General features: G+C 35.6%; 1 protein-coding gene across 3 annotated transcripts; it reads right to left on the bottom strand.

The window, feature by feature from the left end:
* LOC123561716 (metallophosphoesterase MPPED2-like) lies at nucleotides 1-27,331 on the bottom strand. 3 transcript variants are annotated; one of them, XM_045354273.2, is made up of 8 exons: nucleotides 27,074-27,331; nucleotides 22,133-22,176; nucleotides 18,268-18,702; nucleotides 15,727-15,840; nucleotides 14,043-14,136; nucleotides 12,412-12,530; nucleotides 10,086-10,196; nucleotides 1-5,302 (listed from the first exon to the last, which is right to left on the bottom strand). In XM_045354273.2, the coding sequence occupies exons 3-8, from the start codon at nucleotides 18,500-18,502 to the stop codon at nucleotides 4,791-4,793; spliced, it is 1,185 nt and encodes a 394-aa protein (XP_045210208.2). In that variant the 5' UTR covers nucleotides 18,503-18,702; nucleotides 22,133-22,176; nucleotides 27,074-27,331; the 3' UTR covers nucleotides 1-4,790. The 3 variants fall into 3 exon arrangements, with proteins under 3 accessions (XP_045210208.2, XP_045210206.2, XP_045210207.2); XM_045354271.2 differs by having other exon boundaries at nucleotides 18,268-18,706; nucleotides 22,058-22,176; nucleotides 27,074-27,327; XM_045354272.2 differs by lacking the exon at nucleotides 27,074-27,331 and adding an exon at nucleotides 26,757-27,046 and having other exon boundaries at nucleotides 18,268-18,706; nucleotides 22,058-22,176.
* Between the last annotated feature and the right edge of the window lie 351 nt (nucleotides 27,332-27,682).

Below are 27,682 nucleotides of genomic sequence, written 5' to 3'. Positions count from 1 at the left end.
AATAATTTGGCCACACTTTAATGGTATGTTTTAATTTAAAGCAGTGGGCCCATAATGACAATTGGCAATTTCATTTGATATATGACTTCAAGATATTCAAACTGTCACCAGAAAAGCCAAGCATTAACAACTCAAGAATGCCAAAATATAAATATAGGAGTATATCATATCACAACAAGAGGACCATGATGGTCCTGAATCACTCACCTGTCCCCAAATGACCCAGTTTTGAACTGGTATGACATCGTTTTTTCTATTATTTGACATAGTGACCTAGTTTTTGAGCTCATGTGACCTAGTTTTGAACTTGACCTAGATATCATCAAGATAAAATTTCTGACCAATTTTCATGAAGATCCATTGAAAAATATGGCCTCTAGAGAGGTCACAAGGTTTTTCTATTATTTGACCTAATGACCTAGTTTTTGAAGGAACGTGACCCAGTTTCGAACTTGACCTAGATATAATCGAGATGAACATTCTGACCAATTTTCATGAAGATCCATTCAAAAGTATGGCCTCTAGCGAGGTCAAAAGGTTTTTCTATTTTTAGACCTACTGACCTAGTTTTTGACCGCAGTTGATCCAGCTTCGAATTTGATCTAGATATCATCAAGATGAACATTCAGACCAACTTTCATACAAATCCCATGAAAAATATGGCCTCTAAAGAGGTCACAAGGTTTTTTTATTATTTGACATACTGACCTAGTTTTTGTCGGCACGTGACCAGTTTCGAACTTGACCTAGATATTATCAAGGTGAACATTCTGACCAATTTTCATGAAGATCCATTCAAAAGTATGGCCTCTAGAGAGGTCACAAGGTTTTTCTATTTTTAGACCTACTGACCTAGTTTTTGACCGCAGTTGACCCAGTTTCGAACTTTACCTACATATCATCAAGGTGAACATTCAGACCAAATTTCATACAGATCCCATGCAAAATATGGCCTCTAGAAGGTCACAAGGTTTTTCTATTATTTGACCTATTGACCTAGTTTTTGTCGGCATGTGACCCAGTTTCGAACTTGACCTAGATATTATCAAGGTGAACATTCTGACTAATTTTCATGAAGGTCCATTCAAAAGTATGGCCTCTAGAGAGGTCACAAGGTTTTTCTATTTTTAGACCTACTGACCTAGTTTTTGACCACAGTTGACCCAGTTTCAACCCTGACCTAGATATCATCAAGATGAACATTCAGACCAAACTTCATATAGATCCCATGAAAAATATGGCCTCTAGAGAGGTCACAAGGTTTTTCTATTATTTGACATACTGACCTAGTTTTTGTCGGCACGTAACCCAGTTTCGAACCTGACCTAGATATCATCAAGGTGAACATTCTGACTAAATTTCATGAAGATCCATTGAAAAATATGGCCTCTAGAGAGGTCACAAGGTTTTTCTATTTTTAGACCTACTGACCTAGTTTTGGTTGCACATGATCCAGTTTCGAACTTGACATAGATATCATCAAGATGAACATTCTGACCAACTTTCATAAAGATCCCATGAAAAGTGTGACCTCTAGAGTGGTCACAAGCAAAAGTTTACGGACGGACGGACGCACGCACGCACGACGGACGCCACGCGACCACAAAAGCTCACCTTGTCACTTTGTGACAGGTGAGCTAAAAACAATTAATATATCTGTTACTTAAACATGTAACTCCAAAGCACATTACATAATTTCAACATAGCCAAGTAAAAATGTTTCAAAAATAGATATTTATCAAATAATATCTTACGACATAAGTAAAACTGTGATGTAAAATGTAGAAATTAAGTCTTAGCAAATGAGAGGGTCATAGTGGCCCTAAGTTGCTCACCTGACCTTGAATATTTGACCTTGAACAAAAAATCATGACACAAAGAATCAATAATGGTAATATCTGTATTAAGCATACAACACCATAAAACAGGTCACATGCCCCAATTTGAACAAATTTGAGAAAGGACCTAACAACGTTGTTACAGACCAAGTCTGATGAACATCCATCAAGCAGTTCATGAGAAGGTATTTCTATTTTAAGCTTTAGCAGCCCCTTAACGGGACAAAGTGCCCCAATTCAAATAAATTGAGATAGGACCTTACCATTATGCTACAAAGAAGGTTTGATGAAGCTTCGTCCTGTGGTTCATGAAAAAAGTTGTTTAACGGTTTTCCTATTTTTAGCTCCACTGGCCCCATAAAGGGGCCCACAAGTGCCTCCATTTAAACAAATTTGATATATAAACAGATATTTAAGTGCAAAATGATGACAATGGACCAATGACAGCTGGACCATCCACCTATACTAATAGCCCACCCTGAACACTTGGTTCAGGTCAGCTAAAAAAAATCATACCTAAAAGCATATTTGTGGAAGATACTTAAAATGTGATCTGATATAAAAAACTGTGACAATGCAATATAAAAAAAAGTTTGCATAAAACAAAGCCTCACAGTAACAAATAGTTTATCATAAAAGGTTAACACCAATATCAATATTTATTCAGATTACACAAAACTAAACTGTACTAAAAGTGTACTGTCACCTTAAAAGGACCATCAGACAAATAATGAAACAAGTGTTGTCCATAAGACAGAAAGCTGTCTTATTCCACAGCTTCTAAGCTGAATAAGGGCCATAACTTGGCAAGATTTATGTAATTTTAAATGTAAATTCAAATTTTATTATGGCAATGGTAACAACTTGCATCCGAAACTTCAACCAAACTTCTATGTCAAAAAAGGGCCAGAACTTAAATTAAATTCAACCAAGAATTATAGAACTTGGCTATTTCAGTAAGCCTGATGATTGGGAAGCCTAACTGTGTTAAGTTTCAATCCAAAACACATCAAGATAAAGCTTCAAAGTAAGTTTCATGTAAAAGTTTAACCATTTTTTTAAGTTCTAAGAAAAAAGGCCATGATTGGAATCAATTCAACAAAAAGTGATATCCAACTTTGTAATTTCAGTAGGTCTGATAAATGGGAAGCATTTTGTGATGTATAATTCTAATAGTTGTAAATTACATAATTTTGTTATGGAATACAGTTTGACAAGCTGGTTGCACGCAAGATTTAAATGAATTTTCTGTTTGTAGAAAAGGCCATAATTTGAATCAAATTCAACCAAGAGTTATCTAACATATTTATTTCAGTAGGTTTGATAACTGGGAAGCATTGTGTAAAGTTTCAATCCAACTCATAAGGCTCATACTGAGATACAGCTCCATACTTAATTGCACACAAAACTTTAACCAAATTTAATGTTCAAAGTAAAGACTGACAGGATGGACAGTTCAAATACTATATTCCATCCAGGTCTTAAACACAGAGGGTACAAAAAGCAAGTGTTGGAAAAATTGAAACACCTTAACTAAAATGAAAATTCATAAAGAAAATAATCTCATAATACATACAGTGAACCAAACATATCTGAAGATAAGAGAATGATTGCGAAAATAATGCTATCTGGAATAACTAACAGCATAAAACTGTTTAATCAATATGTCTTGCATCGTTAGGAAAACCAATATCACATATCACATAAATCTAAGCTGCATAAATACTTTTTTTCTGTGTAGTTTATTTCAATGATTTTGTTGCTAATAACTTCTAATAATATAAGGCTTGCAATATAACTGCCTTCTACTGGCAACCTCGATGGCAAAATAGCAGATGCTTGATTGATGCAGGTTCATGGTTGGATGTGTAGGAAATATAGTGTGCTATACTAAAGCAGATTTAAAGTCCCTTAATGCTTTAATTTTATGTTAAACAAGAGGGTCATGATGACCCTATATTGCTCACCTGTTAAACTTTATCATCAAGATAAACATTCTGACTGAAGTTTGATGAGATAAGGTCATAAATGTGGCCTCTACAGTGTTAACAAGCTATTCCTTTGATTTGAGTGATGACCTAGTTTTTAACTCCACTTGATCTTAGTTTCAAATTTGGCATAGGAATCAAGATAAACATTCTGACAAAGTTTCATGAAGAAAGGGTCATAAATGTGGCCTCGAGTGTTAACAAGCTTTTGCTTTGATTTGAGCGGGTGACATAGTTTTATACCCCACATGACTCAATTTCCAATTCGGTCTACAAAACATCAAGATAAACATTCTGACCAAGTTTCATGAAGAAAGGGTGACCTGGTTTTTGGACCATATGACCCAATTTTGAACTTGACATAGGAACCATTAAGATAAACATTCTGACCAAGTTTCATGAAGATAGGGTCATAAATGTGGCCTCTAGGGTGTTTACAAGCTTTTCCTTTGATTTGACCTGATGACTTAGTTTTTGACCCGACATAACCAGTTTCAATTCAGGCCTATAGATCATCAAGATAACCATTCTGTGCAAGTTTGTATCAAATCAAAGCATATAATGAAACCTCTATATGGCTGAAAGGGCCAAAACAGAAAATTTTCCCCTGAAACTCATGATGGAATTTGCTCTGGGTTTATCACAATTACTGAAAATCTACCTTTATTCAAGGAAAGCTTGGAAACAGTGTCCATACTGTAAAAAGAAACAAAAGCTGTTTGTATTAAATTTTCCTCTGAATTAATACTGTAAAATCATTGATTTCCATGGGGAATTGTGTCTGGGGATTTTGAGGTTGTGTTAATTCAAGAAAATAAATCCGGGGAAGGAAGAATATTTGCATACAAAGTTTTCTTAAAACTTGGAAATTCAGTAATTTAGGCCACCACTATGAATTAGGATACTGACTGAAACTATCAAATTTAAGGCCAACAAAATTAAATTATTTTACATTATATTCATTTCATATACCAGTATGCATTTCACAATATGTTAATTTTGTGTAATTTAATTCTGTTCCATCATTTTCAGCCCAGTTCCAATTGGAAGCACAGTCTCTCAACTTTTCTTTGAATTGCTCTGGTTTTGTGTTACCTGGAAATGATCTTGCATTTGTTTTGGTTAATTCACTATCACAGCCATTGTCACATTTAACAAATTCCGACGTATCACAGCCATTGTCAGGTTTAACAAATTCCGACGTATCACAGCCATTGTTATGTTTAACAAATTCCAACGTATCACAGCCGTTGTCACATTTAACAAATTCCAACGTATCACAGCCACTATTATCACAGCCTTTTCTAGAAGATTCACAACCCATTTTTGTACTGCAATTTGCAGTATCAATATCACAGACAGATGAATTTGGAACGTATAATCGGAACTTGACTGGTCGATTTGTTGGTTTATATCCACGAGTGCAGATTGAAGCATTTATGAAAGTTGTTTTTCCATCTTTATAAATACCATATCCTGCAAGAAATCAGTGTTACACATTTCATAAAACAGTTCCGACATCAGCTGTTCGATTTAAGCAAAACAAAGGGCCTAAGTCGCTCAAATGAGGAGGACCTTTCCCTTACCTTTTTTTTGACTATTTGACTTTGCTTCAGACCAAGTTTGTTGAATTTGTTTTTTGTTTGTTTTGGGTTTAAAACCATTCTTCAACAGTATTTAAGTTATGTAACAGCAGACAGTTAACCTAACCAGTGTTCCTGGATTCTGTATCAGTACAAACCTGTTCTCCGAAAGTAAATGTCAACTTCCCCACATGAATCAGAGGTGGAGGACAAATGAACACAATGTTTTTTCATTAAATTGTCACATAGAACATGTGCCTCATCCAGGAATCAAACTCACGACCCACTGATCAGTAGGTCTGCACTCTTCATACAGATATCCTTTGAACAGTTCATTAGAAGTTACTCAAAGCTTTCTTTGTTTGCAATGATGACCCAAAAATGCTAAATTATTAGACAAACTAGTTTGCTGACAATCAATCAAGCGATTTATACGAAGTTGTTAAGTATTTTTCTTTTTTTTAGATAAGCGGTCCCAAAAAAGGACAAAGAAGAACTAATTCAACAAAACTGACAGAGGTCAGTGGCAAGGATGCGATATGCTAATCCACATGTAGTAATGATTCATCAAGCAGTTAATGAAAAGAACTTGTCTAAAGTTTTTTTTTTCTACTTTTACCTCCGGCTCTCCCTAACTTTCATCTTCAGCTGCCCGTAAATAAGGCTAAGTGCCCCTAACTGAACAATTTGGGAGAGGACCTTAAAATGATTCTACAGACTAAGTCTATATATTTTTCTTTTGTAAAATGTTGTTTAACCTTTTTCTATTTTTAACTCTAACTGCCCCTAGAAGGGACCAAGCATTACCATCTGAATATATTTGGTGAGTACCTTATAATGATACTACAGACCAAGCTTGATGAAGTTCCATAAAATGGTTTATGGAAAGAAGTTGTTCACATGTTTTCTTTCTATTTTCAGCTCTAGTTGCCCCATTTTTAGAGGCAAAGTGCCCCATCTGAATAACTGTGTGAGGACCAGTGGTTCACGAGAAGTTGTTTAAAGGTTCTTTTTCTACTTTAACCAATAGCGGCCACTAAAATAACCCAAGCTGAACCATTTGATCAAACTGGTTAGAGGTTCATGCCAGGATGCTACAGACCAGGTTTGTGTAATTCTGAATAGTAGTTTCAGATATGTTTAAGTAAAACTGTTAATGCAGGACGAAAAAGACAGATAAAGTATACTAATAGCTCAAACTAAACAAAGTTCAGGTGAGCTAAAAAGAAGGCCATTGGTCTCTCAACTGATTTTGACCTTAAATGCTACAGAAGACTCAGTGAAGAACCATTTCAACAAATGTGAGAATACTGCAGGCAAGGATGCTATAAACCAAGTTTGATGTACTTCTGTCTGGCGGTTTATGAAACTTGGTAGTTAACAAGGCTTTTTAAATGAGCATACCTGCATATCTAGTTAATGACCTCTGACGACTTCTTTCAAACTTTACCTAGATTTCATCAAGACAAACATGGTGACCAGGTTTCATGTATATCATAATAAGTTATGAAGTGTTAACAAGTTTTTTCAAATATTTAAGCTAAAGACTCAAATTTTGACCCAGACAGCACAGTTTTGAACTCTGTATTTTATAAAGACAATCTGACCATGCTTTAAGGTCAGGTAGAGTATGTGGCCTATGAAATATTAACAAGGTTTTTCTATGACTTGATCTAGTGACCTAGATCTTAATGTCAAGATGACCCAGTTTCAGACCATACCCAATTTCAATTAGACAAATATTCTGACTAGCATTCATGCAGATCAAGTAGAAACTGTGGCCACCAGATATCAACATTATTTCCCAATGAATTTGACCTAGTGGCCTAGTTTTTAATCCCAGATGACTTATGTTTTAATCTTGACATACTCTTCAATAAAGCAAACAGTCTCACCTAGATTAAAGCAGAATAGGCAGAAAATATGGCCTGCTGTGTAAACAAAGTTCTTTTACTAATTTTGATCACCTTCTTTCTAAACCTCAGATAATATTTCAAACTTGGCCTAGAATTCATGAAATTAAGCATTCTGATGAGGTCTCAATGTAGCAAATGTTGCCTACAGACTGCTAACATGACTTTTCTATGATTTGACCTAGTGATTTAGTTTTTGAACTTAGACACATCAGTAACAAATCTGGCGTAGATTTCATAATAACAAACATTCTGACAAGGTTGCATGCAACTCAGGCTGTTAAAGTTTTTCTATGGTTTGACTTAATCTTTAACTCCAGGTGGCCCAGAATGAAGGCAAACCATCTTACAAGCATTTCTGAAAGTCACATGATAAATATGATCTCTGGGTTGTTAACAAGGTATTTCATGACCTAGTGACCTAGTTTTTGACCTTGATAACCCAATATTAAACTTGTCTGAGATAATGAGGCATACATCATGTCAAATTTCATTAAGACTGACGAAAACTGTTTCCTTGAGAGAGTTTACAATACAAAAGTCTTAATGACAGCACACTTGACTATCTGAGACCTTTCCACATCGTACTAGCTTAATACAAAAGCTTAACCAAATGTGACTGTAATTCAGCAAAATGGGGGGGGGGGAGGGGGCAAACCTGGTCCAGAATGTTCCATTCATGATGTTTCAGTATTATGAAATGTTTGAAAGCATTCTGTACAGCCAACAGTTCCTGAAAAACATGCTTATAAGAGACATTTACATCAAAATTTTAAAGTGTAATTTTGCCAAAATGCAACCCAGATTATGAAACCTACCATGTGTGATCATCCATGATGCCAAACATGAGTGTTGAGTTTAAAAAGTTTTCATAGAGTAGTATCTGAGACATTGGCTTACATACAAAACTTGCACAAAACCTCTGAAGGGGCATACTTTTGACAATATTCAAACCAGAGTTATGAAACCTTCTCTGCGAGATCGCCTGATGATTCCGAAGATGTGCTTAGGGTTTAAAACCATTTCATAGAGTATTTTTCAACAAAGTAACTTACAATACAAAACTTTCACAAAATTTCTAAAGGGGCATAATGCTGACAAAATGAAAGCAAGACTTATAAAACCTGCTCTGTGAGATCAACTCATAACACTGATGAGATGTATGTAGTTTGAAAGAATTTAGCTAAGTAATTTTAGTGACACCTGCTTGCATGCAATACCAACAGTTTTTAGTTAAAAAGAGGCATAATTTTTGCAAAATAAAAACTAGACAAGAGGGTCATAATGACCCTGGATCGCTCACCTGAGTAATATGAGCTACATGTTTCAAATGTCAAACTGATAAAATATTAAGAAAGTCAGTAGGTCACATTCATGGTCAATGAAATTCAGTTTTACGATTTGTGTGCAAAACTGTGTATGTCATCAAAATTTCAAGGCTGTATCTTAAAAAACAAGAAATTAGGTCAATAGGTCAAGGTCACAGTCAAGTGACATCATATTACTTGGGGTCATCAGGTAATTATAATTAAACAGTCTTGGAAATAGGATCAGATGATTTTTTAAGTATTTTTCCTATATAACTAACATAATAACTAAGTGACCCCAAGGCGGGGCCTCTTTTAATCCCAGGGGCATAATTTGAATAATTTTGGTAGAGGACTACTAGACAATGCATTACCAAATATCAAAAGCCTAGGTCGTATGGTTTCAGACAAGAAGATTTTTAAAGCTTTTTTCTATATAAGTCTATATAAAACTTGGTACCCCCAGGGCAGGGCCTCTTTTCACCCAAGAGGTACAATTTGAATAATTTTGGTTGAGGACCATAAGACAATGCTACAAACCAAATATCAAAGGTCTAAGTGTTGTGTTTTCAGACAAGAAGATTTTTAAACTTTTTTTCCTATATAAGTCTATGTAAAACTTGGGACCCCCCGGGCAGGGCCATATTTGACCCTAGGGGGATAATTTGAACAATCTTGGTAGAGGACCACTAGATGATGCTACATACCAAATATCAAAGCCCTAGGCTATGTGGTTTTGTATAAGAAGATTTTCAAAGTTTTCCCTATATAAGTGTATATAAACCATGTGACCCCCGGGGCGGGGCCATATTTGACCCTAGGGGGATAATTTGAAAAATCTTGGTAGAGGACCACTAGATGATGCTACATACCAAATATCAAAGCCCTAGGCCATGTGGTTTTGTACAAGATTTTCAAAGTTTTCCCTATGTAAGTCTATATAAACCATGTGACCACGGAGCGGGGCCATATTTGACCCTAGGGGGATAATTTGAACAATTTTGGTAGAGGACCACTAGATGATGCTACACACCAGATATCAAAGTCCTAGGCCCTGTGGTTTTGGACAAGAATATTTTTAAAGTTTTTCCTTTCGGTTGCCTTGGCAACCAGAGTTCTGCATGGAATTCAATTCTTTGAATAATTTTGAAAGGGGGCCACCCAAGGATCATTCCTGTGAAGTTTGGTGTAATTCTGCCCAGTGGTTTTCAAGAAGATGTTTTTAGAAATTGTTGACGGACAACGCACGACGGACGATGGACATCAAGCGGTCACAATAGCTGACCTTGTTTCTTTGTGACAGGTGAGCTAAAAATAACTTGATCTGTGAGATCATCTCATTATACCAAAGACAAGTGCATGTGAAGTTTGAAAGCATCAAGTTCAGTCAAAACATTGTTGTTTTTCGTCTCTATGTTGGACACCATTTCAATTATAAACTTCCCTTTAATAATACCTTCATGTATATGTCCAAACACATGGTATTTAGGCTTTACACGATTCTGAACTGTTTTCAACAAGTTACTACATCCTGCTGAAGCACCTTTTGTTGTTGTATCACCGAAACCTGTAAACATTAGGGGTATGGTTTGAACTATGTGGCAAGCAGAATTTTAGCATACATTTGCATAATAGATATATATTGAGAAAAAACTTAAAACATAAATACATAGTTTGAGCCAAATTTATTCCCAACCATTTCTCTAAACAGGTTCTTGTAATCCCAACCAGTAGCCTATGAGCTGCATTTAATATGACAAAACTTGCCAAGTGCTCCTTGTAAATATTGCAAATATTGATTGGCACCTGGGTATATACTAAAACCTTCCACAAGAAAGTTTTCTCTTAGTTTGGCTTGAACCCAGTTTAGAAGGCCAATTAATAAACAAGAGGGCCAAGATGGCCCTAGGTCGCTCACAGAAACACACCATAACAGTGTTAAACATGTTTGACCTAGTGATTTCATGGAAACAAATATTCTGACCAATTTTCATTAAGATTGGACCAAAAATTGGTCTCTTGATATTAAACAAGCATTTTCTTAGATATGACCATGTAACATAGTTTTTGACCCTAGATGACCCATGTTCAAATTCAACCTAGATTTTATCAAGGCAATCATTCTGACCAAAATTCATGAAAATCAATTGAAAAATACAGCCTCTATCACATACACAAGTTTTTTCTTTGATTTGACCAAGTGACCTAGTTTCTGACCCCAGATGACCCATATTCAAAGTCGACCTAGATTTCATTAAGGCAATCATCCTGACCAAATTTCATAAAAATCAATTGAAAAATACAGTCTCTATCACATACACAAGATTTTTCTTTAATTTGACCTAGTGACGTAGTTTTTGATCCTAGATAACCCATGTTCAAACTCGATCTAGATTTTATCAAGGCAATCATTCTGACCAAATTTAATAAAGATCAATTGAAAAATACAGCCTCTATCGCATACACAAGGTTTTTCTTTAATTTGACCTAGTAACCTAGTTTTTGACCCCAGATGACCCATATTCAACTCGACGTAGATTTCATCAAGGCAAACATCCTGACCAAATTTCATAAAAATCAACTGAAAAACACAGCCCCTATCGCATACACAAGTTTTTTCTTTTATTTCACCTAGTGACCTAGTTTTTGATCTCAGATAAACCATATTCAACCTAGATTTCATCAAAGCAATCACTCTGACCAAATTTCATGAAGATCAATTGAAAAATACAGCCTCTATTGCATACACAATGTTTTTCTTCGATTTGACCTAGTGACCTAGTTTTTGACCCTAGATGACACATTTTCAAACTCTGCCTAGATTTTATCAATGTAATCATTCTGACTAAATTTCATAAAGATCAGTTGAAAAATACAGCCTCTTTCGCATACACGAGGTTTTTCTTTGATTTGACCTAGTGACCTAGTTTTTGACCCAAGATGACCCATTTTCGAACTCGGCCTAGATTCCATCAAGGTAATCATTCTGACCAAAATTCATGAAGATCAATTGAAAACTACAGCCTCTATCACATACACAAGGTTTTTCCTTGATTTGACCTAGTGACCTAGCTTTTGACCCCAGATAACCCATTTTCGAACTTGGCCTAGATTTTATCAAGGTTATTGAACTGACCAAATTTCATGAAGATCAATTGAAAAATACAGCCTCTATCGCATACATAAGGTTTTTCCTTGATTTGACCTAGTGAACTAGTTTTTGACCCCAGATGACCCATTTTCGAACTCGGCCTAGATTTCATCAAGGTAATCATTCCGACCAAAATTCATGAAGATCAATTGAAAAATACAGCCTCTATCGCATACACAAGGTTTTTCCTTGATTGACCTAGTGACCTAGTTTTTTACCCCAGATGACCCATTTTCATATTCGATCTAGATTTTATCAAGGTAATCATTCTGACCAAATTTCATGAAGATCAGTTGAAAAATACAGCCTCTATCGCATACACAAGGTTTTTCCATGATTTGACCTAGTGACTAGTTTTTGACCCCAGATGACCCACTTTCGAACTCGGCCTAGATTTGATCAAGGTAATCATTCTGACCAAATTTCATGAAGATCAGTTGAAAAATACAGCCTCTGTCGCATACACAAGCTAAATGTTGACGGACGACAGACGGACGACAGACAGACGATGGACGATGGACATCGAGTGATCAGAAAAACTCACCTAAAAAGTCAGTGATCATAACCACTTGGAAATTCAGGCCTCAATTCAGTATATCAAGTGCCTAATGTCTTGGCATGAAAAAATTACCCCTTGGTGGTCCATGAGTCATCAATATGTCCACATTAGTTGGTATCTTGTCCCATTTTTGTTGAAGTGCCTCCCTGTCTGACAGTGAAAATGCATCGCAACAGCTGTACATTGGCGTCCTGATTACAATAAAGAATACTTTTCATAGGTACGTCGGCTACGGATAAATAATGTGTAAAGAATAATCATAATTCATAGTTGAAACTTGATTTCTCAAACTCACTTATCCCAAAATTCCAGCTATCTCAAAGACATGTCCAATTACGTGTACAAAATACCATTATAAGTTGAATTTCCGTTACCTTGAAGTTAAACACTTGATCCCTTGGAATTCGAGGTACCGAGTTAAAACTGTATTTACATAATTGTATGAGGTGTTCACATTCAGAATACTGTGGTTTTAAAGCTTCTCCTGTACATCTGGCATGAAAAATTCAACTACAGTCAACATTGTATTAAGAGACCGCCCAAGGGACTGCTAAAAAGTGGTCTTTTAATGGAATGGTCTCTTAATGAATTTCAGTCAGGTGAAAAGAAAAGTTACTTTTTAACTTCCCTTAGCGAGTACGTTTTGCACCTGACTGAATGCAATTAACCATTGTAACGGTTGAAATGATTAACAATCCAGCTATAATTTTCACGGTTTGTGGACTTAAAAAATGTTCAAGATGTGCATGTATACATTTTGAAATATATACACATATATGTATGTTCAAAATACAGTTACATGAAGAAATGCCTGGTGGGAATTTGGTACCTGGTTGCTTAACAGATACTTTTGTCAAATATTTTACCGGTCGGGACTACATTAATGTGGTCGCTAGTCATTTAATAAAAAAGCTGTTTAATGGAATGAATTTATGTACTGAAAATGTTTGGGATTGTGACCGGTCGTTTAATAAAAAAATCGCTTAATAGAGGTGGTCGCAAGTATAATGTCGACTGTATTTTCATTTAAATTAGAGTCTGATATAAAATGTATACTGTAAAATCATTAATTTTTGTAGGGTACTACTCTTCCTGGATTTCGTGAATGCATCAATTCATGAAATTTAATCCCAACAAAGCAGTAACGTTCACATTCATTGTTATCCAATGGCACCATATCTTTGTATTTTTTGTTTGTATGTGTTAAACATTGCACTGACACAATTATAGGTCATATGGCCATTTTCTAGCTTTGATGGCACCATATGTAATTCTAATCTAGAATGACAGAGATCATAGCTAAACCAAATTAATGTTCTGACCCTATTAATTACCTCTTACAATCATGCAAGGGTAAGAAAGTGTTTCTGATTCTTTTGGTACCAAAGTTTTCCCAGTACAAAATGGCACATCTAAACCTCTTACAAAAGTTGAGCATCTTCCTTTCACAGAAATTACTTTTAAAATTAGTATCTTTTTTAACATAACAAAAGTAACTTCATTTTAAATTTCTGAACTGAGTCTGAACCTTACTCTAAGGTAAGAGAAATTTGAAATAAAGACTGAATAAAAGCACTTGAATAATTATATGACTGGTGTGTTGGAACAAAACACCATACTGAGAGACGGCTCTTTTTAAATGCAATGACCTATAAATAATGATTCTAACGAAATGGCCTATATATAATCAGATTTTCCCTTACCATGGAGAACCATATATTTTTATTCCACAGATTTCAGTCAGTTCATCCTCAAGATAAATGCAGTTAGTCAGCAGGTCACGTATATTTTCTACACCTGGAAAAAAAGTTAGTCAGCAGGTTATGTTAATGTTGTACACCTGAAATACTGTTAGTCAGCAGGTCATGTTCATATTGTACACCTGAAATACAGCTAGTCAGCAGGTCAAGTATACATGTATTTTGAATACCTGAAATATAGTTAGTCCACAGGGTATGTCTATTTTGTACACCTGAAATATAGTTAGTCAGCAGGTAATGCCTATTTTGTACACCTTGTTACAGTTAGTTGGATGGTCTCATATAATGCTCTAAAACTAAAAATACAGGGAAAAAGTTAGTCAGTAGGCCAGATATATGTTGTTCACCTGAAATACAAGGGAACAATTAGTCGGCAGGTCACACACATGCTGTACACCTAAAATACAGACATACAGTTTGTCAGCAGATCATGCATAATTTATATGTGATACACCTGAAAAATAGAGTTGTAGAACAAACAAGGATACTATACCTCTCATAATATGAGCCGTGCCATGAGAAAACCAACATCCGCGCAGTCTGGTCAGGATCCATGCTGCTTGCTAACGGTTTCTCTAATTCCAATAGGCTTTGAAAGGGAACAGCATGGATCCTGACCAGACTGCGCGTATGCGCAGGCTGGTCTGGATCCATGCTGGTTGCAAACCCACTATGTTGGTTTTCTCATGGCACAGCTCAATTATATGATTTTTTGTGGGAAAATATGCTAAAGCAAGATTTACTCATTTCAGACTTTGTTTCTGCAAAAGAATTTGCTTCAATAAATTCACACAATTTTGCCAAACTGTTTGTTTACAAATTAAATGTGTGGTAGCACTCAACACTATAGTGTCATAACATGTCATCCTCCTCTACAGTTATTTAGAATTCTAGCACCTAAGTTTTTTTTTATTGTACCAATTGCCATGGTAGGTAAACTTCTAAGCAGATTAGGTGATTCTTAGACTATCAGTTTTGGTGGAGGATAACCGACAGAAATTTCTTTTGCTGGAAAAATTACTCATTAATCAGTTCATACTGGCCTAAAATAAATATCAAATATAAAAGCAAGGGCTGTTTGCAAAACACATACTGGTATTATGTCCACATGACAGCTTGTTAGAGGAGTGTAATTTTTAGTTTCATGTATGCTTTGATCATAACATTTGAACCAAAACACAATATACAAGTCATCTTCTGACTACATCCTATATTTCGGTCTAAAAATAAGTGACCTTTACCTCTGACATACCCACCTGGAAAAGAACACAGATTATCTACTGACAACAAGCATTTATCCTATAAAGTTTGATTGATATAAGCCAAAGTTTTCAAACTAAAGGTCACTGTAACCTTGACATTTTTGATATACTGACTCCCAAAATAAGAAGGGTCATTAACTGACCACAAGCTAACATCTTTTGAAATTTAAAAGCCATCAGTCAATGTGTTCTCAAGTTATTAATCAGAAATCAAATGGTGTAGTCTACTGATTTACCGACTGACCTGTTAGTATGAACCAAAGAATAAACCCACCCTGTTACATGCAAGATGGGTGTGAGCATAAAAACCGGAATAATTATTTACTAAATTCATACTGTATTCAAAAACTGATGCAGTACTTTACCATATTTTTCTCTGTAGTGTTGTCTCATGTACCTACGATCCCAAGATCCATCATCTTCTAAACAAAACTCGTGATTGCCAGCTATCACAACTTTGTATGTATGGGATAATGCTCCTGTGTAGTAAATAAAACATAAATCAATGCCTCATTGCCTGTTTTATAAAGGCAGTTTTTCAATGCCAATTTAAAGCATTAGTATAATCAACAAGAAACGTGGAAATTCCACGAAAACCAGGTTTTCAATTGCATCACGCCAACAGGTTCTTTAAAAAAATGGTCATATTCTATTATACATATATTTTTTATTGTAACTATGACCATATTTTTCTATTTTTAGTTACCCAATGGCATTAAAATGACCTTTTTGTCACCAAAAACAACAAGAGCTGCCACAGGAGACAGTGCGCTCAATTATTTCGATGCTGGATAGTGAAACTGGGCACATCTAAGAAAACTGGAGTTGTTACTGGAGTGTTTAATGACTCCAATGGTGGATGAAGATATTGCACAATAGCTTGAGTCTGTGTCAAAAAATATTAAGTAACAAGTGAGGTAAAGATAAAGTGTATCAAAATACTATATAAGTTTAATTCTAAGCAAAAAGGGGGGCATAATTCATAAAGTATTGGTGCAAGAGTTATGCACCTTGTGTCATATGATGTGGGTGATGATGTGGAACAACTACTTCAAGTTTGAATCAAATGCATTTCGTAATAACTGAGATAGAGTGAAAATGCATCAAAATTAACCTTACATTCTAAGTAAGAGGGGGCATAATTCATGAAAAATTGGTGCCAGAGTTATGCACCTTGTGTCATATGATGCGGGTGATAAGGTGGAACAACTATTTTAAGTTTGAATCAAATCCATTTAGTAATAACTGAGATAGAGTGAAAGTGTATCAAAACTTTAACCTGAAATTCTAAGTAAAAAGGGGGGGGGGATAATTCATGAAATATTGGTGCAAGAGTTATGGCCCTTGTGTCATATGATGTGAGGGATGATGTTGAACAACTATTTCAAGTTTGAATCAAATCCATTTAGTAATAACTGAGATAGAGTGAAAGTGTATCAAAACTTTAACCTGAAATTCTAAGTAAAAAGGGGGGATACTTCATGAAATATTGGTGCAAGAGTTATGGCCCTTGTGTCATATGATGTGTGGAATGATGTTGAACAACTATTTCAAGTCTGAATCAAATCCATTTAGTAATAACTGAGATATAGCGAAAATGCATCAAAACTTTAACCTAAAATTCAAAGTAAAAGGGGGGATAATTCATTAAATATTGGTACCAGAGTTATGAGCCTTGTGTCATATGATGTGGGAGATGATGTGGAACAACAGTTACTGCTTTCAGTTTGAATCAAATCCTTTAGGAATAACTGAGATAGAGTGAAAGTGCATCCTGAAATTAGTAAAAAGGGGGGATAATTCATGAAATATTGGTGTGAGAGTTATGGCCCATATGATGTGGGTGATGATGTGGAATAACTATTTTAAGTTTAAAGCAAATCCATCAAGTAATTACAGAGATAAGGAGAAAAAAGAGAAAGTGTAAAAAAAACTTTAACCAAGGTGGGGATGTGGAAGGACGCCGACGCTGAAGGTATAGGATAGCTCTCCATATACTCCATATACTTCGTACAGTCAAGCTAAAAAAGAAAAAAAGAAAAAATGCTTGGTTCTCAGTGAGATTTGAACCAACACCCTTCCATTCCACAGCACAAAATCTATTTTTTTACATCAAATATTACCCCATTTTTCTATTTTTAGCTACAATGACCTTGACCCTGATCCAAGTGACCTCAAATACATTCCCAACTTTTTGTGTCTGATAAAAGCTATCTACACACCAAGTATACTGTCAAAAAATGTACCCAAACTAAAGATACTGAGTGGAGCCATTTTTTCTATTTTTAGTAACAGTCACTCCAAATATCATTCAAACCTAATTTTTCAGATAAGCTTGCTGTACACAAAGTTTGGTGGCAGTAAGTAAGTCCAAACTAAAATTATAAAGCAGAAACCACTTTTTTGATGACCACACTGAGAAAAAAAACCTATTTTTAGTAACTGTGACCTTGACCATGACCTTTTTATCACAAAAAAAAAGAAAAAAAGAAAAAAAAAATTTTGGATCTCAGTAGGATATGAACTGACACCCTTCCGTCACACTGACTATGTGATCTGCATGTCGTCTCGATGTGGTGAACATTTGTGTCAAGTTTCTTTGAAATCCTTCAAGGGGGTCAAGAGTTACAGAACAGACGCTCATATGACTACTGACCCCTAAGTGTGACCTTGACCTTCTCAAGGGGTTCAAGAGTTACAGAGTGGACACGAAATTGCTAATGGACAGACAGACGGACAGATATAGGGGGTATAACATAAAACGTCCCTTCAGGCATATAATACGTTTAACTGCGATGATTTAAGCACTTTAACAAATTAGACTATTTATTGCTTTAAAATTGACTTCATGTCATAAAAGAATTTGCTGACTTCATGATAATAAATGTTCAAAGCTTTATAGATACCTAGAAAGTTATTAAATTCAATGAGTTCTCTTTCAGTTCCATCCATAGTAAAATCACCTGTGTGTAACAAAACATCACCATGTGGTATACGTCCAATATCATCTTTGTTCAGTTTACAATGAGTGTCTGATATACAAACAAATGTCAGTTTCTGCCCTGCTGATAGTTCATTTGTTAGGCTTGTCAGTGTTCTCTCTGCTGATAGTTCATTTGTAAGGCTCTTTGTTTTTCTCATTGCTGATAGTTCATTTGTTTGATTTGTTGGTTTTCTCTCTGTTGATAGTTTATTTGGCTGGCTGGTCGGTTTTCTCTCTGCCGGTAGTTCATTTGTTAGGCTTGTTGGTTTTCTCTCTGTTGACACTTTATTTCTGAGGCTTGTCAGTTTTCTTTTTGCTAGCAGTTCATTTATTGGGCTCTTCGTATTCTTAGGTTTAACTCCCTTGCAATTGTAAACAATATACATGCAGTATAAATACTTTCAACTTTGTGTTAACTTTCAATTCAATGTTCTTGTTACAGAGATATACGGCTTCATAGTTACTTGCATGCAGAACTTAAATGTCATTCTTTTGATTGAAATAAGTACATTATTTACACTAAATGCAATCAATTGTTGTCAAACTCGATGATTTAAGTCAATTTGATGAACAGGAAGCCTTGTGTGAAGTTTCAATTTTATATGAGCAGCTATTACTGACATATACCTTGACGCTTGCAGGCAAAATTTTAAACAAGGAATGTTCTAGGACAGCAATGCCTGACAATTCAAAAGCCTTTTTCACTAAATAATGAAAACCTAGAAATAAAACAAGAGGGTCATGATGACTCTGGATCGCTCACCAGAGTAATATGAGCTACATGTTTCAAATGTCAAACTGATGATTTTTAGAAATTTTTTGGAAGATTTTCTGATGTACAATCAAGTAAACCCTGGGACGGGGCCAATTTTACCCCGGGGGTCATGATTTGAACAAAGTCTGTAGAAGTCTACTAGGCAATGTAACATATCAAATATCTAAGATCTAGGCCTTCTGGTTTATTTTTAGCAAATTTATGAAGATTTGCCTATGTACAATCAAGTAACCCCTGGGGCTGGGTCAATTTGACCCTGGGGGGGTCAAGATTTGAACAACTTTTGTAGAGGTCCACTAGGCAATGCTACATGTCAAATATCTAAGCTCTAGGTCTTCTGGTTTATTTTTAGAAAATTTTGAAGATTTTTCTATGTACAATCAAGTAACCCAATGGGGCGGGGTCAATTTGACCCCGGGGGTCATGATTTGAACAAATTTTGTAGAAGTCTACTTGGCAATGATACATGTCAAATATCTAAGATCTAGACCGTCTGGTTTTTTTTTTAGAAAATTTTTGAAGATTTTCCTATGTAAAATCAAGTGACCCCTAGGGCGGGGTCAATTTTGATCCCGGGGGTCATGATTTGAATAAATTTTGTAGAGGTCTACTAGGCAATGCTACATGTGAAATATCTAAGCTGTAGGCCTTCTGGTTTATTTTTAGAAAATTTTTGAAGATTTTTCTATGTACAATCAAGTAACCCCATGGGGCGGGGTCATGATTTGAAATTTTTTTGTAGAAGTCTACTAGGCAATGCTACATGTCAAATATCTAAGATCTAGGCCTTCTGGTTTATTTTTAGAAAATTTTTGAAGATTTTCCTATGTAAAATCAAGTGAACCCTGGGGCGGGGTCAATTTTGATCCTGGGGGTCATGATTTGAACAAATTTTGTAGAGGTCCACTAGGCAATGCTACATGTCAAGTATCTAAGCTCTAGGCCTTCTGGTTTATTTTTAGAAAATTTTGAAGATTTTTCTATGTACAATCAAGTAACCCAATGGGGCGGGGTCAATTTGACCCCGGTGGTCTTGATTTGAACAAATTTTGTAGAGGTCCACTAGGCAATGCAACACGTGAAATATCTAAGCTCTAGGCCTTCTGGTTTATTATTAGAAAATTTTTGAAAATTTTCCTATGTAAAATCAAGTGACTCCTGGGGCGGGATCAATTTTGACCCTTGGGGTTATGATTTGAACAAATTTTGTAGAGGTCCACTAGGCAATGCTACATGTGAAATATCTTAGCTCTAGGCCTTCTGGTTTATTTTTAGAAATTTTTTGAAGATTTTCCTATGTAAAATCAAGTGACCCCTCGGGCGGGGTCAGTTTTGACCCTGGGGTCATGATTTGAACAACTTTAGTAGAGGTCCATTAGGCAATGCTACATGTCAAATATCTAAGCTCTAGGGCTTCTGGTTTTTAAAATCAAGTGACCCCTGGGGCGGGGTCAATTTTGACCCCAAGGTCATGATTTGAAAAAACTTGGTAGAGGTCCACTAGGCAATGCTTCACACCAAATATCTAAGCTCTAGGGCTTCTGGTTTTTGAGAAGAAGATTTTTAAAGTTTTTCCTTTCTGTTGCCATGGCAACCAGAGTTCTACATGGAATTCAATTCTTTGGAAAATTTTTATAGAGCTTCACCCAAGGAACATTCCTGTGAAGTATGGATGAAATTGACCTTGCAGTTTATGAGGAGATGTTTTTTAAAGTAAAAGTTTACGGACAACGGACGCCGGACGCCGGACGGTGACTGATCCTAATAGCTCACCCTGAGCCTTTGGCTCTGGTGAGCTAAAAAGTTCAGAAGAAAATTTTGAGTTGTAGCAGTTTCCCTAATGCGATAACAGATGACATAAAAAATGCAAAGTTGAAAAAAGGGGCTTAACTTTGTGAAGAAGCTAAACAGAGTTATGGGACCCTTGCACTGCATGTCATTCCACCAATGACAGTTACACTGAGTATATGTTAATGAGATACCAAGTTGATAAATGCAAAACAGAGTTAAACCATGCTCAATGCAAGTCATATCATTACAGTGAACAAGTGTGTGAGGTCTCAAATCATTTCCATTAAATTAGCGGATACCGAGATACCAGTCAACATGCAAAACTTAACTAAATTGGGATACATGTACCAATGCTGACACATTGGTGACTGCAAAGGCTCAACCTATTTTACAACCTATTCAGAAAAACAATCGATGAAGAAAAACCCTATAAAATTAAAACGAGTTCGGATGCATGTGCTATTTCTTCTCTTGTTTATCTTAGAAACTCATGTTCTTCAAGCTCGGAGAGTATGAAAAAATTCTTAACGGTAGAAAAAAGTACGGTGGTATGTTTAGGACATGCATTTATTATTTTAAGATGAAATTAACTTGACAATATGCGCTTGACATTTTACTTCGAGCGCACAACTCTTATCATGTGTGCACAATATCTTATCTCAAGCGTTCAACATCTTATTTTGTGCGCACAACATCTTATCTAGAGCGCTCGACATCTTATCTCGAGAGCACAACATCTTATCTTGTGCATACTACATCTTACCTCGAGCGCTCAACATCTTATCTCGTGCGCTGTGCACTCGGGAAAGATGCTGTGCGCACAAGAAAAGATATTGAGCAATCGAGATAAGACGTCATGCGCATGAGACAAGATGTCGTGCAATCCAGATAATATGTTGTTCGCACAAGATAAGATGTTATGTGCCCGGGATAAGAATTGTCATGCCCTCGAGATAAGATGTCGTGCACACAAGATAACATGTTGATCGCTCGAGATAAGATGTTGTGCGCTCAAGATAATTTAATCATGCATGTCCTAAACATACCATCATAAAAAAACAAACCTTAGACCTACATCCTTAAATCTAAGTTACCAATGACAAATATATTCTAATTTCGCTTAAAAGTTAAAACACAATAAGCTAACCTGCACCAGCCCTTTGGACTTCGGAACCACTGAAGTGGTGCAGAGTTTACTCTTCTTGTCCTGTTCATCAGTTACCTCCCTTGGTTTAGAAATACAGCTTGTGAACTTCTTCATCTTAACTGAAATAAAATGTAATGTTAATGACAAGATATTCTGTAAAGATCAAAATCTCAAACATCCTTTGTACTTACAGTTACCATACTAAGATCTATTCTGATGTGTTATTTGGAAATAAATCCAAACGCCTAGCCTGTGTCAACTGTAGACTGGGTCTAAATGTAATGTAAACAAAATCCCTAGAAACTTCCTTTATCCTGGGTATACTAATTATTGTGCAACTAATATCAATTCAGTTGGCTTTATTCATAACAATATGATATTTTATGAAAAGATTAATTAAGCTCTCTTTAATTTATTTATATCTAAGCTTTAGACTTTTGGTGCTTATTTCATTGAAAAGTCCCACTTCTGGTCTTACTGAGGAAGGGTGTTAGGAATTTTAGCATTCTGTGGCATATACCTAGTACAATGAATTTCAACTTTTAATCTGAAACATAATTGGTATCAGACAAATATAATATATTGACAGCATTTTTATTTCACACTGGGTCTAACCAAATATAACAGACATGCCAGAAATATGCAACAGATAAATACATGTATAATGATAACCAGACCTCTTGGTTACAGAACTCATGGAGGTAGTATAGAGATGGAGTGCGAACAAGATAATTGGTGCTAATTATTTATTATACCACATGTAGTTCCTTGCTGAGCTCCTTTCAGAATCAGGCCTATGAGAGATATCACCACAGACACCTAAAGTGTCACTATTTCACATGTAATTACCGTAATGCAATCCTTTGAACACACTGTGTGGCACCGCAGTTTTATCACAAATCAGCAGAAGCATCAAAATTTCAACAAAACAGAAGCAGTGGGTGACATATGTATGCATGTCATAGTTTGAAACTAGATGCACGCACATGTTGAAACTAGTTAATACAAACAATACACACTGCAGGGGATTCATCGGGAGAAATTATATATTATGTACTATTACTTAAAACATGCGTTTCTGTAATCTGGTAACTCTACAGATGGCTATGACTCTGTAAAGTGAGTGCTTGCAGTTTTTTAATGGTTTGTTAAATTACACTAAATTCTTCCAAATTTCCAAAAATTTCCTAACAAATTTAGACACGTAAACGTAAAGTCAAAGTATCAAATTTCCATTTACTGGGTGTTAGAAACATGAGCAATTGTGTACATTTCAATCATAGACCATTTTGTCGACTGTGTATTTTACGTTATTAGCCCTGATAAAGAATTTTGAATAAGACGTTCATATCAACTATATTACAATGTAAGTTAGTTATTAATTCAATTACAAGTCCCCTTATTTATTTATTTATTTATTTATTTATTTACTTGTTTCTTAAACTGATTTGAAGCTGGTATGAAAGTTCCCTGTTACATTTTAATGTCAAATGATAATCACAATCTAAACAATGATTTCTAAAACGTAGAATTAAACGATTCTGAGCTAAATTTACTGTGCCGACTTTGACTGACATTTTGGATATATCTAAGGACAATCCGGTACAATTTCAGTGGTCAAATCGCCACACAAGTGGTGTCGTGTTGCCTATAGATAAATATATATTGGAATATGTTTTGTTGTTGGTGTGTATTTATTGTCAGGGGTATTAATCAGTATTAGTAAGAAGTAACACAGTCTGATCCAAGTAATAATTCTGTGAAGAGTATTATTCTATCAGAAGTGTTTGATAAGGCATTTTAAATTTGTATGGTGTGCTATTTTGGACACTTTAGAATTTGAAATATAGTACCAGATACTGTGAATTATATTTAATCTGTGTTCTGCATATCTGTGTGAAGTGTACTGTATAAGATAAGTGTGTTATATATTTTAATAAGGTGTTCTAAAGTATGGTGTAGTATATAGGACACTTTATTTTGGAAAAATTAAGTGCCAATAATTGTAAAGTGATTTATTTCTTCATTTATTGATTCTTGGAATTTGAGCTGAAACGCGAAACATAACTATGGCGGAAGCTCTTAGTGAATGTGAATTGAGAAGGATATTAAGAGATAAGGCAAGAGAAAGGAAAGAGGAGCAGGAGAGGCAGCGATGGACCGATATAGAAAGAATAGAATATGAAGAGATACAATATCAATTTCCAGAAAATAAATACGGAACTGATCCTGAAAAGGATATAAACCAAACAAATGGAAATGAAAGTGACAGAAAGTGATTATATCTGAACTTGACACAATAGATGAATTTCTTCATGATTCAACAGCTAGAGATATACAAGAAATGCAATGCTATAAAGCATCAAGTCTTTAGTCATAAGAAATGAAAGCAATTCTATGGAGAGTAATTTTGCTTTCATAGATGAATGTATTGAAAGGCTTGATAATACATAAGGAGAAATAAGACAAGATGGTAGTAGCATTGATAGGCAAAATTGTATGAGAGAAGGAAGGAGTGGTTATACACATAAAATAGTGACACTGAAAAAAGAGGATAGCAAAGATAGGAAAGGTACTAGGGATAGTAAGCAGACAGAAGTGAAAGCTGATAGAAATCAGGAACATACTTACTATATAAACCATGAGAAGGAAGGAAAGTCTTCACTTAGAAGCAATACTGAAAGAAAGGTGTATAAAGGTGAACAGAGAGTAAGAGATATAAATTTGGAAGTTGATAAAGTCAAACATGAAATGGAAGAAATAAGAAGTCAATCAAGTAAATATGAAAGACAAAGCTTGAAGTTAAGGAAACTTCAACTTGAGGAGGAGCAGAAACAACAGTTAATTAAAGAGAATGATAGAAGGCTACAAGAGGAAATAGAAAACAAGAAAAGAACAGAACAAGAGTTGATAGAAAGGATAAATCTATTAGAATGCCAGGAACAAGAACTAAATCAGAGGAGAAATGAAAATGAAAGACTGGAAAGAGAAATGTTTTTCTGGAGAAAGGAGGACGAAACATTAAATATGAAAATTAGACTTCTAAAGGAGAAAGAGAAACTACTTAAACAGAGAGTAGAAACAAGAGAAAATGAAATAATTAGACTAAAAGACAAAGCAGAAGGAGTATATCGAGAATATAGAAAACCCAGGAATGAGGAAGAAGTTATCATGAAGCCTAACTTAGATAAAGTATTAACAGGCCTGAATGAAGATGAACCTATTAAGCAAAGGAGATACAGAGAAGATAGACCTAAAGGACAGGAATACCCATTTTTCAAACTAGGTCAACCAAGAATACCTCCATTTAATGGAAAATACTTTGAACAATGGAAGATAGAAGTTACTTGCTTACTTCGGACCAAGATGTACCCAGACTATGCAATTGTTCAAGCAGTCAGAAACTCATTACAGGGTGAAACACGACAAGTACTGCTGACTCTAAAACCAACAGCAACAAGCGAAGAGATTATAGACAAACTAACGGAAATATATGGAGATATTAAAACAGGAGATAAAGTAGTTCAAAACTTCTATTCAGCTATGCAAAAAGAAGATGAACCATGCTCAGTCTGGGGAGTAGAGTTGAAACATTGTTTCAACAAGCTGTAGAAAAAGGAGAGATAGATGAAAGTAAAAGGGACAGCAAACTAAAGGAAAGATTCTGGAGAGGTCTTAGATCAGAAAAGTTAAAAATAGCAACAAGAGTCTCATACGAATGGACAGATACATTTGAAAGATTACGAAGGAAAGCTCGATTAGAAGAAGAGGAGAGAAAGAGCACTGATGAAAAGAGAAAGAAGCCTTTTGATGTCAAAGTAAGTCAACAAAAAGAAACAGATGAGAAACTCACACTTCTACACAAGTTACTTGACAGACTTAAAACAATTGAAAGTGCACGTGAGAAAGTTAAAAGGCCAAAGTCAGAACTCAAATCATAGAGGAGGATATAATCAACGAAGACCATATAGAGGAGGATTTAGAGAACGAAATAGAGGTCCTACAAGATATGAACAGAGAGCAACAGAGAACAAGGAATCAACAGAAAAGAAAGAAACAGAACAAAGTCGTTTAAACGGGAAGGAGCTTTCATCGGAGGGCTCGGTGAAAGCAAAGAAGTAAGAGGCCCAATCAAAGATACAAAAGTACTGAGAGAAAGACTAATAGGAAAGTCAAACGAGAACACCATTTTTATTGATAATGCGGAAGTGAAGGCCCTAATCGACACAGGATCAATGGTTAGCACAATATCTGAAACATATTTCAATCAAATGGATGACAGGCCAGAATTACATGACATTGAGGACTTTAAGTTAAATGTCACAGGGTGAGAAAAATGTGCAGCCAGACCGGGACTCAAACCTGGGGCCTCAGAAAACCGTTACGATGCTCTTCCGAATGAGCTTCCCGGCCGCCTACACACTTTCTTCCCGTTTTGATATTCAAGTTCTATACCGTGACACCACCACTCGAATTCACATTCTGTATAACCGCACTTAATCCTTTCCCTATTGTTTGACTAATTCACATTGAAAATATTGCATTGCCAGTCATCATGTCAGAGTTTTCACTCGCCGTATGTAACGCTCTTATAAAATGATTTAAAGATGAACAATTATTTCAATGCAGATTAATTATAACTGCATGTCTGTGAATGACAAGTAAAATGCGTGTATTTTGTAAACGCTAAAATTATTACGTGTCAAGGTATCAGCATCAACACACAGCGTCAGAAAACATGTTGTCAGGTTGTTTTAGTGTAAATGGAAAATGCCTGAACATCCCGATCCCAGTTTTGAATTATACTCTGACTGCTGATGCTGAGGTCTCACCCTACATAAACTCCGTAATGTCGATCAGCAACATTGACAACATGTTAATAGCCAAGTTGAAGTTCCAGTATCGCCGAGCACTCCAGATCCTGTAGTTAAGACCCAACACTGATTGGCACTGATGGATCTGAAATGTCAGTTGGTTAAAAAAAGATGCTTGAAATCATATTGATGAAACACTCACACTTATTTGTTAGTGCTTGCCCAGCCCCTGGTTGTTGTCAGACAATAGTGTCAGTTTGACTTGTCACTTGGTGACGCTGAAAAAAATGTTGAACAAACATGCCAGTGGTATGGGTCAAGAGTAGTCGACAGGTTTACATATAGATACTTTAGTACTAGCGAGGCAACGCGTTTATGTTGAAATAAAAATAAAAATAACGTAAACATCGAAGGGAGATTACTCATCCTTCCAATATCATCGGCATCACTAGACGCTATACTGTATTCATTTTCCGAAAATCAAGCGTTTGAGGAAAAAAAGAATCTTGGACAAAATCTAGTAGATTTTTCTGTTAAATAGCTAAACTTTGTGTAATGAGGTAAATAGTTAGATAGTATTATTTTTTACTGGATTTAAAACAAAGTTTTGACATGACAGTTTGTCAATGATGTGGATTGTGCCGTTGGCATGGCATAATAAATTTGGCCCATTTCTATTTTTTTTTTGGCAGTGGCTAGGTAGCCGGTTCCGGCAACCTAGACCTTTAGTCTACGTAGACGGTTCCGGCTACCTAGACCTTTAGTCTAGGCCGGAACCGGCTACGTAGACCTTTGGTCTAGGTAGCCGGAA

This window comes from Mercenaria mercenaria, chromosome 10, assembly GCF_021730395.1.
Source record: "Mercenaria mercenaria strain notata chromosome 10, MADL_Memer_1, whole genome shotgun sequence".
NCBI classification, from domain to species: Eukaryota; Metazoa; Mollusca; class Bivalvia; order Venerida; family Veneridae; genus Mercenaria; species Mercenaria mercenaria.
Note: the sequence above shows the minus strand (reverse complement) of the source record. Positions and strands in the feature narration are given on the sequence as shown.